General features: G+C 39.7%; 1 protein-coding gene across 4 annotated transcripts in view; it reads left to right on the top strand.

The window, feature by feature from the left end:
* RPH3A (rabphilin 3A) overlaps nt 1-16,608 on the top strand; it is a 433,918-nt gene that overhangs the window by 247,521 nt on the left and 169,789 nt on the right. For all 4 annotated transcript variants that reach the window (XM_073625921.1, XM_073625905.1, XM_073625913.1 and 1 more), the window contains 3 exons: nt 405-570; nt 2,434-2,475; nt 14,503-14,673. In XM_073625921.1, coding sequence (XP_073482022.1) covers nt 405-570; nt 2,434-2,475; nt 14,503-14,673 — 379 coding nt within the window. The remainder of the gene's footprint in view (nt 1-404; nt 571-2,433; nt 2,476-14,502; nt 14,674-16,608) is intronic.

Raw genomic sequence — 16,608 nt, 5'->3', positions numbered from 1 at the left:
AATTTTAAAAACAAGACAGCCAGTTGCATACATTTTCAAATATATTTAAAATTTCCATCAACAATGGGATACATATAACTGGAATGTTAGCAAGCACTTGCTGAATGACCTTCTATTGTGTGTTGCTCATGATGTGCTTAAATTGATGAGCATCTGTTGTTGTTTCTGTTTTTCACGCGGTTTAAGGGCAGATTGCTACCATGATAAAAACTGAGCATCTTAATTCCTATATATGCATAGGTTGTTGACAATGAATGCCAATGGACAATGGACAAGACAGTTCAACATCCAAAATATGATTTCAGTATAGTTGGGAAATTGCTATGAAATTGATCACATTGAATAATGATCAATAACTAATACATCTAAACAATCCTAACCTTACCTTACCTTTCTGCCTGCAGGTATGGAAAAGATCTGGGGCATGGTTCTTCAAAGGCTTTCCAAAACATGAACTTCCGCCGCCAATGCCAGTGAGCAAAACTAAAACCCAGAACCCTGCAAGTGACTCTACAACATCAGAGACAACCACTTCAGAGCAGAAACGCTACCCTCGTGCCCAAGGACGAGGTGAGGAATGTACTGTGATTTGTTTTACCAATTCTTAGCAAAATAACTCTCTATAAGAGCCTCTAAAAACATTTTTTTGGGGTTGAAATGGCCATGGTTAATTATTAAATGGGTTACCAAATATAATATTAATAAAATAGCAAACAGTTTATAACCAAAAAAAGCTTACACAGTTAGTCTGGCTGAAAAAAGTCCATCTAGGTCAACCAATAAGGCTCAGGCCTGCCTACACTATCAGAAAAGTAATCTGTTCAGCTCTAAGCTTAATAAACATCCCCTTCTTGCTAAAACTGTGACAGTTAACATGAAAAATTATTAGGTTGGAAGAGAGGGGAGCTGAACGATACTTTGACTGCAAAGGTTGACAGGGATCCCTGGACAAACTCTGTAGAAAGAAATTCACACACCGTCTATCGAGAAAACTGAAGATAATTGACCAGAAACCCTGACTCTTAAATGGGTGACAACAATCCAATACGGTGGCTGTTGCTGTGCAAAATTACAATTGAATAAACCTACTATTTAAAAGTAAAAAAACATTTACAGGCTCCTCCTCCAGCCTTCTCCCACTATATTATTGATACCAAATAATTTTTAATTAAAATGTTTTTGTGTAACAAACTTTTATCCTCATAGGCAGTATTACTCACATTGAAGTCCAGGGTAGTTCTGGTAACAAACTGCTGAAGGGGTTCAAGGCACAAGGATGAAGCAGCAGCCTTGTGGAACTGGAGTACTTTGGTAGCAATCAGGGAGGTGCTCCCCACAGAAGCTGGGTCTTCTTGATAAACTGCATGCTATTGGGCTCTTGCCCCACTGCCTACTCACTAGTTATGACAGTGGAGGGCCTCTCACCTGGTTGTAGGTCATTTGCCCAGCTATCTCTGCCTCATCAGGAATGGCCTTTCTGAGCTGCGAGAAATGGAAGATGAAAAACATAGCCCACTAATATACACTGTTTCAACAATGTGCATTAAAAAAAAGTAGATTTCAGTTAAATGTATTTGCATGAGCTAACCACAGTTATTTGCCAGAGCCCCTCTTTGAAGTATAGTCACTGACTCTAGTCAAGAACTGGGTACACACAGGCTGAATATCGGCCAGTATTGGTCAGTTCATCAAATAAAGGCTCACATTTGGTCGGTGTGTACAGCTGGCTTTCTGACAGAACCTGGTCTAATGACTGGATTTTGTGGCAATGGCTGTGAGCGCTGATCAGTGTATTCTGGCGGGGTAGGGGGGAGATTGTCCCTGTCAGAACACAAAGACATGGCGGGGGTGGGGGGGGCGTACTTACATCGCATGTGAGTATGGTGATCTGTCAGTTTTCTCGTTCAGCCCAATGGGTTATCTAGAAAAACGTTTTGTGTGTACCAGGCTTAAAGTGGGAGTAAACGCCCATACATGACTTTTACCTATAGGTAAGCCAACCTATTGGTACTGTACAATAAGGCTTACCTATTGGGTCTGTAACGATCTCCTAAATGTGCACCGTTTAGGAGATATTTACTGTACATGCAGCCGGTGACATCCTTCAGAGTCATGTGTTGTAAACGGCAGCTCCCGCGAGCAAGCACGGGAGTAATGTCATCATGGCTCTGGCCACTCACACAGCCGGTGTCCGCTAACCTGGAAGGAAGATGGGTCAAAATGGAAGGCCTGTCAGTGATGACAGCTCACCGCTGGAAGGGCTTTGTTCTAAGGTAAATTTCACATAATGTGCTAGTATCAAACAAGCTTTCCCTTTGTTTGGGGGTATTGAAAGAAATTATAGGACATTTTTTTTCGTATATAGATTAGAGATTAGATAAGGCTTTAGAGCTATTACTTCTTTTAACATTACTGTTAATTGATGTTTTCAAGGTCAAGGGGAGAATACTACTCAGCCAGACCAACAATCATACGGTAAGTAAATAACTTTGAAAACTAATCTTAACAAGTGCATAAAATGTATTACTGTGATTTGTCTTTTATGTGACAGATTAGTAATTAGAAACATAATTAATTCTGACTAAAAGGCGTTCTCTGTAAGTGTGGTTTGTGATTATTGTTATGGAAACCAGAGCTAATTTAATTTTTTCAATGGACCTGTAAGTGTATAACTTGTACAGCAAACGGAAACATTTCATGCACATCCTTTTACAGAGGAATGGTCTAATCCCTTAAACCCATTTCTGCTTCGGTGTTCTGTACGGCGTTAAAAAGTGACATTGCTCATACACAGTAAAAGCTGCACATCTGATTCACATGTGCATAATTTGTGAATGATGAGAGACAATCGGAGAAATGAGTTTTTGGATTCGGATACCAATCAGAGCCTCTATTCACATGCAATCATCAATGTACAGCAATTTGCAAGGCAAAAGAGGAATTGTAGAATTTAAAAATAAGAATCAGGAATGCTTGAGTTGGACATCTGTTCTGTCGTCAGTATGGTGTATAGTTGTACACAAGATACAATTTCCATAGTGATAATGCTCTGCCACTCCTATAATTATATTTTACCTTTTATTATTCATTCATTCATACAACTCTACATATTCTGCATATAGAGTGGTAAAATTCTGAACTACAGTTTAGGGAACAAGCTGAAAACTCAGTATGGAATTCAGGAAAGTTAAAAAAAAAACACAGTTTTAAAGGGTAATCTCAAGCCAAGCTAGCTCAGGGCTTTTCATTTTCATCACTCTACTGCTTGTATGCCTAGCTGAATCCATATACTTGTCTGTTACCTCTTTTTCTGACTGCAAAAATGTAGGTCATTGTGTTTAAAGGAAAGTGTTTTGAGATATCCTTGTAAAAGCGTTCAGCATGATATAAATAATGTTAACAGTGGGTGCTAATCATTGAGGCTGGGTTCACATATATGTGAGTGTGACCGGCTTTCAATGGAGCCGGTTCACACATGTCCGGGGCAGCTGCGGTGCAAATTTGAAAACTGTCCTGTGCATTTTTGGGTCCGGTTGAGGTGCGAATTCAGGGAAAAATTTGCACCTGAACTGGTAAACACAAACGCACAGGACACCAGGCTGCAAATCACAGCCAGACCTGTGTGAACCCAGCCTTACAAAATAACTTGCTTCAATGTATAGTTTGTAATTGCATACTGTATGTACAGGAGAACAGTCATATCTGCTTATTACATATACACACTTTGCTGTATTACAAAAAGACCCTATAAACTGGTATTGAGGACTTTACCAGTACCACATAAGTAAAAAATTATCAAAAATTTATTGTAAGAAGTTTAAAAACATTAGAACATATATTCAAGACAAAGACATGACACATAAGTCCATATGTAAGTAATATTTGTTCTACACAGTACGAAATTGAATCTACAACCTTTTGGGAATTAGGTGATGAATGGCTTGCTGCGACTTCCGACGCAGTTGCGTATCACAATTTATTGTAAGAAGTTTAAAAACATTAGAACATATATAGTCAAGACAAAGACATAACACATAATTCCATATATAAGTAATATTTGTTCTACACAGTACGAAATTGAATCTTCAACCTTGTGGGAATCAGGTGATGAATGGCTTGCTGCGACTTTTGACGCAGCTGCGTATCACACGTCGCCGACTGTTTTTTCAGAAAAGCAAATTACAGTCAAGCTCTAAAATAAAACCTATACAATTAACAATTTTATTACTATCATTAAAAGCTAAGGTGTAACGTCTCAAAAGGTAGGCACTCCACATACCTCAGTTGATATAGACATCAGCAAACACCATATCAAACATAATATTATCCTATGACCAGCTGTTACCAACTCCTTTGATTGGTGGAGTAGTCCAAACCAGAGCCACACAAAGTTTGAGAGCTTGCTATAAAATTTTCCGACAACAAAATCCGTTGTCGGAAATTCCGATCGTGTGTACACAAATCCGACGCACAAAGTGCCACGCATGCTCACAATAAATTAAGAGACGAAAGCTATTGGCTACTGCCCCGTTTATAGTCCCGACATAAAGATAATGCCCCTGTTACCTGGTATATCAGATAAACACAAAAGTCCAAGCTTGCTAAGTGGTCCTGGAGTGGTGGATCGGCTGGTAAAATAAGGAGAGATGAGCTGCTCAGTATCCCCCCCTTCCTTCCCTGGTGTCAGCAAGATTGGGCAGCTCCTAAGCCTAATAGATCAACCAGATCTATAAGTGGGGGGGGGGATATCTGTGTGGGATTCTAATTGGATACACCTGTGTGTGTTAACACATTAGGATGGCGTGTTGGGCATACAGCCATTCCAATAGGTGATGTCGCGCATGTGCGACCACACTGTCATCCAAGGGTGTACGCTGGGCACTGATGGAATCCATGGCCACCCTTGTCATGTATGCATGACCACAATACCAAACTAACACTCCAACTGACCGGAGCAAACTGTGCATACATCGGCCAGCCATCTGTCCACCAGGTAACATGCATGCGTGCCTCCTGAGGTGCCGCCACGTCAGCGGCACGTAGCCAGGTACTATATCTGTGTGCACCGCCCGTTTGCTGTATTACACAATGGTTGTCCTTTATTGCTTCTATTGACTGTGCAAGTCTGTGTTTTTTTTTTTTTTGCCAAAGGCAAATAGGGTGTTCACTTTGCTAAATAATTTGCATAAAAGCTTAGTGAATGAGATTAAGCTCTGCAAAAAAAAATACTGTCCTTTTTTATTTTCCTTGCGTCTGATTATGGTTATTCTTTACAAAGTTAAACTTCAACACATTTACTATGCTCTGGGGCGAATTCCATTGCATTTCACAAATCTTTTTGCTGTTGGTAAATCAACCCCTATGAGTCAGCCAATTGTGCGTCTAATACCTTCTCTCACTAGTTATGCAGTTAGGTTGAGTCAATGTAGTAGATAGTCTACCCTTGCTCTATTGGTTAATCTGCAAGTTTCTTCATTTAATAAAACAAAAATAAAAAAAGCGCTTGCAAGATCTTAAAACGTTGTAAAAAATGACCGCAGCAATCAAAATTGTTCACTGAAATGTATTATATTATTATATATTGCCTGTAATGAACACTCCTTTCTATAAATCCGCTGCAGCCTAGCCTATACATACACCAAAAGGTTTATCACAATGCTTCTGGAAAGGATTTCAGTCCCTTGTCAATAAAGTATTCTTAAATACTTCACTTTTGCACTTAGGTCCACCAAAGCACTTTCACATTAAATAGGATTACATGTTCAATCATGCTTTGCGCCTTGTCCACAAAGTGCATGCATGTCTTGACTGCTTCTGAGTAATGAGCTGCCTGTTTACGTTGATGGACAGAGCACTGACAAGTAGGAAAGTAGCCCCAGCAGGCAGCATGCTACACTGGAGCTCAAGGGGCCCTTGCAAGCCACTATAACCATACTTTATGTAGAAATGAAGTGGAGAGGTATTTTAATGCTGAGTTTAAAACAAGTACAGGCTGCAATGAAAAATGGAGCTGGGAGCAAGATAGGAGTTTAGGTATATTACAATATTTTTGTTGCAAGAGGAGGGTTTTATAACACTGTTATTTTTTTTCACAGTACATTGAAATTTTATATGTTAATTTTTTCTGATGCTGGGCCTCACCAAGGATAAAAGCCATGGAGAGTTAGAAAGGAGGACAGTGAGCTACACAAGATGAATGTTAGGTAGAAAAGATCCCCCTTGTATATAGGTCAGTCTGTACCCATGAATGACACACATGTAGAATCATGATGGAAACCCTTGTTAGAATTAACCTGGACTAACAGAACAGAACAAACTGTACTCCTGTGATCCATAGGAGAAGTAGGGCCAAAAAAGCTTTGGCTTTACTTCTCCTTTAAGAGAAGGGATTGCTGAACCTTTGAAGGATGTGGGTAGGCGATGATATAATTTAATTGAGGGGATGTATGTTCAAGTGATGCAGGGATGAATAGTTCCTGCCAAGGACTGACCACTGTTATTATTATCTATATTGATAGGCCTGAAGAGAGACCCATTACTTATAACTCCTGTAGGCTTAGTTGTGTATTTTGTAAAGGGAAGTTGTGGCAGAGATCTCTACAGTGGTGACTGATATCAGGGATTGTTTGAGTCTGGTTTCTAGCGATTGTAGTCTGCAGAGGGCTTTGGGGATGTCTTTCTTGTTCTTTTTTGAGGCAGGCCCCATGCTGGATGAAGACCCCACTGAGCAGTGCTTCCTCATTAGAGTGGGAGAGGTGTGGCATTAACTTCATGATCAACTAAAAAGTTGGCAATAGTGGTTAATACTGTTTGGTAGCAGACAGAGTCTTCTAGGAGGGTCTCAATAAGGTGCCATGTCCACTCCAGAAATGGAAAAGAGGGTATATCAAAGGTAAGCATGAGAGGGCTAACACTAGATTTTTTATGTATTAGACTACAAAGTGGATTAAAAAACACCTCTCTATTGACATGAATTTAAAACTGCTGCTTGTAAACTGCTTGATATGATCTTGGAGCCTGGGATAAGATCCCAACTACCAGGTACATGATGGAGGTTTCTGGTGTTAGAAAATGCAGAAACTCCATTATCTTCCATCAGGTAGATCTGGTAGATTTGCATTAAAGTAAAAGGACCAGTAAAAACCCTGCAGAGAAGCTTAGCTAGTACATGCCTCCTCCCCGTCGGTATATAATCATAAATTGTACAGACAAACAAGGTTTCTGAAATAAACACTTTTTATTTGTATTCAGCTGAACATTTTTTAAATATACCAGATAAAGCTGGTATTTTATATAGTTGTGTAGGGTGGAAGGAAAGGAAATAAGATAAAAGCAGTCTGGCAGGATCAGCCATTAGATTCGATGTGACATGATTGTAAAACAATATTTGTGCTACTGTTTATATAACATACATTTTCCCTAAAAAATACACTCAAATTAATTTAAGTGTACACAAGCACAATATAATTGCCATGTTTTCGGAAAATTGCTCAGAGCTAAGTGCCCCTGGGTACATACTCCCCAGGGGGAACAGCAAGTGTCAACTTCCCAAGAGTGTAAAGTGGTCTACCAGAGGGCTGGCAGCCGGAGGTTTTTTTAAAATGCAAAATGCCAAATGGTACAGTGGCCTGGAGTTAATGTACATGCCGTTGCTGCTGCCACCATACTGACATAATCAGTTTGAACTACTTTTCAGGGCTCTGATTTACCTTCACATAGGGCTCATTCACACCAGGTCACTGAGGCTCAGTGTGAGTAGACAGAGAAAATAATTGTTTTCTATGTGTCCTGTTCACTCCCCACAGGTGCTTTAGTGTGGTTTAAAAAAAAAATTTCTGCATTTTTAGTCACACAGCAACACACAGCGATGGGTTACAATGCATCATAGCACATTTTTGTGACATTTCAATAAAGTTAAAAGAAGGGAAAAAAGTAATAAAGCATCACACCAACTCTACATAGCGCTCACCAGCGTGCTCGTGTTATACGGACCCAAATGTGTGACTATGGTGTGCATGGGTCCTTACCGTCTTGGTGCCAATTTTTTAATCACACAGAAAGTGAGGGACTGGCAGGGTTTCAGCCTCCTCCAAGTCTACCAGAAAAAAAGTTGTTTTGATGTCTGTGTTGTTGGAGATTTTCATGCACTTCCTGTCTGAGTAAAATATTCATACTGGGACAGTAGGTGATTGTAAATATCTGTAATGGGGCCCTAAATACCTATGCAAATGTGATAATTATTATAATCCTTCCCTATTCCAAACCACAAAAAAAAAAAAAGTTTTAGCTGGACATCTACGTAAATAAAAGCATATTAAATATTTAGGATTCACTGCATGAGCACACATAAAATACACTTGTGTATGCTTTGCAGCATCTTCTAGCTCTCAAGATGACATTCAAGATTAAATATCAGTAAGATGATTCATAGGAACAGGTTCTTCTACCTTATCTGAGCGATCACATCATTTGATGTCTTTGTTATGTCCTTTTTTTAAATACCCTTTATATCTATCTTCCATGGTTAACCCTTTAGTTATACAAAAATAACTCTCATGAACATTAAAAAATGAAATACAGATCCATACAGGTATGCCTAAATACCTATATTTGCCTCCCCAATGAACTGCTATTGAATTGTAAAGAAAATCCTTTATTTAGACTTTTTTATTTAGACTTTGTTTTCCAGCATCTCTGCTTCTCTCTTAAAAGAAGAGCTCTTTGTGGCCATTACTAATGTTGAGCTCAGGCAGAACTTCAGGGAACACGGAATTGGACACACTGATGATGATTGACAGAGCTTGTCACTGGCTCGAATGAAGAGGGTCCACCCTTAAAACTGGTCATCAGTAATACATGCTAGAGACAGTAGCTGCATGTTCCCTAACAGGATCTACTACAAGCATTTCTTCTGTGCAGTAAGGGTTGAGCAGGTCTCTTCCTGGATGCCATTTTATGTGATATAGCAAGTTTATAAAGAACGTTTGTGACTAACAAATTCTATTCGTTTTAATAAAGGTTATATTAGCTTTAATAAAGGTTATATGAAGGTATCCATATAATGTCTGTGCACTTTCTCTTTGTTTTTAACCATTTTGTGAATAGAGGTTATTAATGCCTAGACGTTTGAGGCCAAATTTAACAGCATCAGTTACCATAACAATACCTTTTAACCAGGGTTTTTTTCTCAAAGAATAGGTGCAAACCCCCCTCCCTCCTTCTGACGCACCCTTTGTCTCTGCCCCTACCCACCTCTGAGCATCATCCCTTGGTTCCACCTCCTACCCACGTCCCAGTACCGCCCCTTTTAGAGAATGCAGAACCAAGTATCATTTTGTGCTACTAAGTTATTTGTATAGAATTTGATAGACCCCACCCCAGCAACAGTAGACCTCACAAGCAACAATAGACCCCACCCCAGCAAGAATAGATCCCCCACACAGCGATAGACCTCCTGCCAGCAACAAAATACCAACCCAGCAACAGTAGACCCCCAGCAGCAACAACAGATCTCCTAGCAGTCAGCATCATTAGACCCTCCAGCAGCCAGCAACAACAGACCTCTCCCTAAACAGTAGATCCCTCCCAGCAACAATTGCCCCCCAGCAACCGGCAACAATAGACCTACCCAGTAACAATAGACTCCCACACAAAAATAGATCCCCACCAGCAACATTAGATCCCACAGCAGCAAGCATCAATAAACCCTCCAGCACTCCTTGCTATAAAATACATTTAGTGCTGGAGGCGCCGGAACTGCGTTCCCGCTAACAAAAAGCCTGCCTTTAACACTTTGCAAACCTAATACTTATTTTTAGTGACAGCATTTTTAATTAGTATACTGCTGTAATTAACCAAATCTCTACTCTGTTTTTATTTTAGGGTAACAAATGTGCAAATATGTAAATATATATATATATATATTTTTATTGATTTATTATTATTTTTAATAATGCAACTGTATCTGGCAGTTGACTATTAAGGAAGAACTCTCACTCCAGTTTTTTCCAGACAAGCGGTGGCAAAAGGAATACAAAGGAAGTTTTGGTGTTTCTGTCTCCCCTGGGAGTTGTCTTCTGACATTCAGCCCATGTGTACCGGGCTTTAAGCCCGGTTCACAGAACTTCACACTTGTGCAATGCCAGACATTGCATGTAATTCGCAGCGCACTGCTGTTCACATTACATGCGATGTCTGTGTGGTGCGATATCAACCATACAGATAGTATGGCTGATATCGCATCGCATACGGTCCAAACACGCACAGGACCCTTTTTTCTGTTTGGACCAGAATCGGATCGCTTGTGTGTTCACACATATGTGATCCGATTCATGTCCAAACTGTCAGTTCGCAGTGCGATATGCAAGCTGAACTGGGGGTGTCGTTAACAATGTATTGACACTCCCCAGCAATTCACATATGGCAGTGTGAACTGACATGCGAGTTGGTGCGATGTGGGAACCAGCAGTGGATTTGCAGTGTTCTTGCATCGCACCAGTGTGAAACGGGCCTTAGAGTGTGAGCTGATCACACTCTAAAGAGTGAGAGACAAAGAGGGAACGTATCAAGGACTGCGGAGAAAGAGAGAATTAGAGCATGAGTTGAATAAGGACCAGAGAAGAAAGCAGGTAGATCAAAGAACAGAAGAGAGAAATGTAGAGGCGGTAGAGTGTGAGCTGATCAAGGGCTGGAGTGAGAGAGTGAGAAAGAAAAAGAAAGAAGGTAAATGGTGAGCTGACTAAGGACGAGAGAGAGAGAGAGAGAGAGAGAGAGAGAGAGAGAGAGAGAGAGAGAGAGAGAGAGAGAGAGAGAGAGAGAGAGAGAGAGAGAGAGAGAGAGAGAGAGAGAGAAAGTGGAGGTAGAATGTGAGCTGATCAAGGACTGGAGAAAAAGAAAGTACAGTGAGAACTTATCAAATACATGAGGAGAGAGAAATAGAGAGAAGGTAAGTAAGAAAGTAGAGTGTGAGCTGATCAAGAACTGAAAAGAAAGAAAAAGAGAGGATTTAGAATGCTAGCTGAACAAGAGAGAGGAGTGTGAACTGGTCACCATCAAAATTGCCACCACTGCATTTCTGCTTTAAACATGAATAAACCGTATCACAGGTTTCTTAACCTTCCTGGCGGTAATCCTGAGTGTGGCTCGGGGTGAATTTTCATTACCAAAAGCGGTACCCCAAGCCACACTCGGGATTACATCGCAGGATCCAGGCAAAATTGCTTACCTTGTCCCCAGGATCCTGCTATGTCCCGCCCGCTTTGTCCTCCGCCCGATTCAGCACTGTCGAGCTCAGTTCCCTGCGAGTGTAGCAACGCACGGGGCGGAGCACATGGGCAAATTCAAAATAGTGAAAAATATATAACACACACAGTACACTGTAATCTGTAAGATTACATTACTGTATCAAATCATTTCACCTCCCTTTTGTCCCTAGTGCTTTGTCCAGTGCCCTGCATGCAGTTTTATATTATATATACTGTTCTTTCTGCCTGGAAACTTGAGATTGTCCATGGCAACCAAAAAGTGTCCCTTTACATCAAAAGTGGTTTTAGACCAGCTAGAAAACAGCGATAGTAAATCAGAACACATGCAGAATTGAGCGATAGTGATTAGTGGGGAAATTCGTCATTAAACACTAAAAGTGACGACAGCAACAATTCTGCAACTGAGCAAATTTCAGTGTTTTGATTTGATTACATTATTGAATTAAATGTATTTTTTTTTTTTTATAGTTATTATATTATAATTTATAATTTCATGTTTCAAACATGATCATACCTGGGATGTCTACTAGTCTCTTGTTTGGACAGATTTAAGTGAGTTATTACTAAGAATTACAGGCCTACCATATATAACGCCAAATTTCCATGCGAAACAATGTACCGCTTTGAGCTTCAAAAATTTGACATAATCATACCGCCAGGGAGGTTAATGAACTTGTTTATTGCAGATAGTCTATGGTGCATATGAATAAAACATAAAAAATAAGTGTCTATACTATTTAAAATCCATTAATACACTGTCTCACCCTGCTCTGCACATGCTCAGGTGCTCTCCATTTTTAGGCACTGCGCCAAATTTGATCTGCTGACAGCCTAAAGGACTCTGGGCTTCAGAAAAATGGCAGCCTCCAGCAAAAAGAAGCGGTAACAATGCTGGAGATTTTGACAGCATAATTATTCATGTAGAATGTATGTTCCTTGCTAAAGAACATTATTTTTTATCAAGGTGTTATGGGTAAAGTTCCACTTTAATTATTGTTAATTCAATTGCATTGATAAAAAAGCCAAGAAATAATTTTAATAACATAAAAAAAAACTGTTTTCTAAATAAAACACTTTAACCAATAAATTGATGTAGTCTTCATTGAAAATTCATACCCAAAGTGCTATAATTAAAAATTTGAACTTATTTAAACAAATTATTTTGTAATTAATTACATTTGTCCTGCGTATCCCAGGCAGCTCATTTGCATGTGTCTGTGAAAGTAAGAATATGTGTTGTGTTTGTTTAATGAGCTGTCATTCTCCTGAAAGAGCTCTAATTCACCTTCTAGAATTGTTTTGGATATAGACCTTCCCAGAACTTTGCAGCCACATTATGAATGTCTGTGTTTTCTTACGGAACAAACGAGTGCTCAATTAATTTGTTAGGTCTGTGTCTGCCGGTATGTTTCAGATCATTTAGATTTCATTGAATCAAACAGAAACTGACACTTTCACAGTACTTCACACTATATCATATCAGATGTAATAGAACCAGAAATAACTGTTATGCTGATGGAAAACTGTAAGTTGACCAACCGTATTGAAGTTGCTTTCTATTAGTAGTAGCAAGCCATTCAAGATATGCCTATTTTTGAAAACATAACTGCTCTGCTTGGGCATAGTGACAATATCTCCGAAAATGTTATATTGCCATTCCATATGAAAACTTCTTTTTTTTTAATTGACTGGAGAAGTGAAATCACTGCTACCCTGAGTTGCCGAAACAGACGATTTTGTGTCGGCTGTGGAGGAGCAAAAATCTGCGAGAGGGCAGGTAATGTGAGTATAAGGGGATTGAAGGATGTGTTTGGCACAGGCACTGTCACTTTGTCCTACTTAAACATACGGATAGTATCTCCAAAAAATGATATTGCCATTACATGTGTGATTTTTTTTGTTCTTTAATTGAGTTTAATGGAAAGTCTAGATACTTTTTTCATGAAGGTAAGTTTGCCAATAAAAAAATAAGGAGGCAGCCACTGCTGATGCCTGGTGATTATGCTGACCCACTAATGAGGAAAATTAGACAAATGGCAGGACCCCCATACCATGCAAAAAAGGCTTTATTGTATCTGAAACATGTAAAAAACAATCAACACAGGCAGGGAAACAAAGGCAGACAGGTTTCATATGAAATCGTGCTTTGTCAATTGGTTTTGACAAAGCATGCTTTCGTGTGAAATGCGTCTGCTTATGTTCCCCTGCCTGTGTGGATTGTTTTTTACATGTTTTGGATACAATAAAGCCTTTTTTGCATCGTATGGGAGTGCTGCTTAAAGGCTAAATCCAACCTTCTTACACCCATATTTAGGGTGTACCATGTAAAATTGTGCCAAACCACCGGGAGATTTCTTAGAACACTTAGAAATTACCAGTTTTCCTCACTATAGCCTCACTATTCTCAGCCAGGCTTTCAGCTAAGTTTCTATTTGGCAACACAGAGATATATTACTCAACCCACAACTCATTGGTTCTGACTCTGCAAGCAGGCTGTACAGAGCAGTCTGGAAAATACTATCTATAGACCAAGAAAGCACAAATACTCCCTAAAGGGAGGTTTGCAGGCCACTTAATGTTATGTATTACTTGGGTTAATCGTTTTTATGGCTGTTTTTGGTGCAACATGACCCAATGTTTTATCATTGCGCTATCCCTATCTGTATGACACGTAGGAGTTTTAAAAAAGATATGTATATCTTTGTAAGCGGTAGGTTATATGCTCGTAAAGGGCCATAAAAGTGGTGGGCGGTAAATTAATAAAAAAGAACCATTCTGTAACAATCCAATCAGTTTTCTCCTCGCTGTTGTCAGATCAGTTAAATGATTTTTGATTGGTTGATAAGAGTAACTGCACTTTGCAAATCAACATTGTTCTTTGCCTTGCTATAAATGTGTTTATATTATTTAATGTTGATATAGCTCATTACAGTTTTATCAGGGGTCAAGGAACTTTTGGTTTTACAGACAGACAGAGGGACAAGCTGTTAATGAAGTCTATCATATCAGTGCCATGTGTAAAGCCAGCAATCAGTGTTTATATCATAGCTCAGAATTTCTCTAGAGAATCAGACATCTGTTCCATTGCTCCAGTAAGCCTGTTGGAATGATTTGTAGAATGTACAATTAAGCAAACTGTTACTGGCTAGTTTTGGATTGATTCATGGTATATTTTGGCAAGATGTTATTAGGAAATTTACTGCGTTAGTTATGCTAAAATAAATTTGTCTACCTTCAGGCACTGAATCAACTGCAGCTCCATCGGCAAGAGGGAGCTGCCCTCCACCTACGCGTAAGCAATCCGAGACGAGAATGGCCCCAAGTGGTGGAGATTATGCTGGAGCTGACCAAGAGGGAAGAGATTATTCTTACAGCACTGCAGACAGCGAAGTGAACAGAAGCCCTGGAGGTTTGCCAATCTCTTTATTTCTGCTCAGGGATTACATGTGATTACTTGATGCTTTTAAGCGGGAATTTTACAAAGTTTGACTTGGCTGTAAAAACATTTATAAAAGTACCACATAGGCCTACGTGCTGCGTGACTGTTTTATGTTAAGGGAATGGCTAATCTAATAGGGTCCAGTCTCTTTTACAGGTTCATAGAATGGATGACTATTTGTGATGAGATACAGTAAATACCAGTTATCCTACTGCACAAGCAACCTACTACTGACCACTAGTACCTTTTAAAGTGTTATTAAACTCAAATTGTAGTCGAGCATGTGTACAAAAAATGAAAGTACTCATGGAAATAATGGTTCCACCTCAAGAGCATTTAAGAAAGTTTGTGTGTGCACTCCCTGCCTGGAAGTTGTGGGAAGTGCTGATACTGAGGAGGAAAGATGATGATCTGGGGGGGCTTTACAAATGTAAATAAAATATTTAAAAGCAATTGGTAACAGAAAGGAAGCCATTTTTTAGAAATAGCTATTAATTAAATATGTAGCCAATTTTTGACAAACTACCAATAATTTAATACTAATATAAGGACAATTGGTGATACTATTAAATAAATGATGTAGACATCTTTTAGCATTTTAGCACTGCTTGTGGCCACTTGGCACCTTTCCTTAAAATCCTGGGGATATAGTTTAATGTCTGTGTGACTTCTTCATAAACCCCAGGATTCCTTATGCCAGGTTATGGGCAGTATGACTACTTTTAGCCTATCTGTACTAGTTATTGCTTTCTAATACTGTTATAAAGCAATCAGGTGTTCATTACCTTGGTGTTTATGACTATCATAAGTGTCGTGGAACTTGCTTATCCAGGTGCTTGCATTGTGAAACTATAACCAAGCTAGCATATACGTAACTCACAAAAGTGAGTACACTCCTCACATTTTTGTAAACATTTTATGATATCTTTTCATGTGACAACACTGAAGAAATGACACTTTGCTACAATGTAAAGTAGTGAGTGTACAACTTATATAACAGTGTACATTCGCTGTTCCCTCAAAATAACTCAACACACAGCCGATAATATCTAAACCGCTGGCAACAATAGTGAGTACACCCCTAAGTGAAAATGTCTAAATTGGGCCCCAATTAGCCATTTTCTCTCCCTGGTGTCATGTGACTTGTTAGTGTTACAAGGTCTCAGGTGTGAATGGGGATCAGGTTTGTTAAATTTGGTGTTATCGCTCTCACTATCTCATACTGGTCACTGGAAGTTCAACATGGCACCTCATGGCAAAGAATTCTCTGAGGATCTGAAAAAAAGAACTGTTGCTCTACATAAAGATGGCCTAGGCTATAAGAAGATTGCCAAGACCCTGAAACTGAGCTGCAGCGCAGCGGCCAAGACCATACAGTGGTTTAACAGGACAGGTTCCACTGAGATCAGGCCTTACCATGGTCGACCAAAGAAGTTGAGCGCACGTGCTCAGTGTCATATCCAGAGGTTGGCTTTGGGAAATTGACGCATAAGTGCTGCCAGCATTGCTGCAGAGGTTGAAGGGGTGGGGGTTCAGCCTGTCAGTGCTCAGACCATACGCCGCACCCTGCATCAAATTGGTCTGCATGGCTGTTGTCCCAGAAGGAAGCCTCTACTAAAGATGATGCACAAGAAAGCCCGCAAACAATTTGTTGAAGACAAGCAGACTAAGGACATGGATTACTGGAACCATGTCTTGTGGTCTGATGAGACCAAGATAAACTTATTTGGTTCAGATAGTGTCAACTGTGTGTGCCGGCAACCAGATGAGGAGTACAAAGACAAGTGTGTTTTGCCTACAGTCAAACATGCTGGTGGGAGTGTCATGGTCTGGGGCTGCATGAGTGTTGCCAGCACTGGGGAGCTACAGTTCATTGAGGGAACCATGAATGCCAACATGTATTAT

Source organism: Aquarana catesbeiana, linkage group LG01 (assembly GCF_042186555.1).
Source record: "Aquarana catesbeiana isolate 2022-GZ linkage group LG01, ASM4218655v1, whole genome shotgun sequence".
Lineage (NCBI taxonomy): Eukaryota > Metazoa > Chordata > Amphibia > Anura > Ranidae > Aquarana > Aquarana catesbeiana.
Note: the sequence above shows the minus strand (reverse complement) of the source record. Positions and strands in the feature narration are given on the sequence as shown.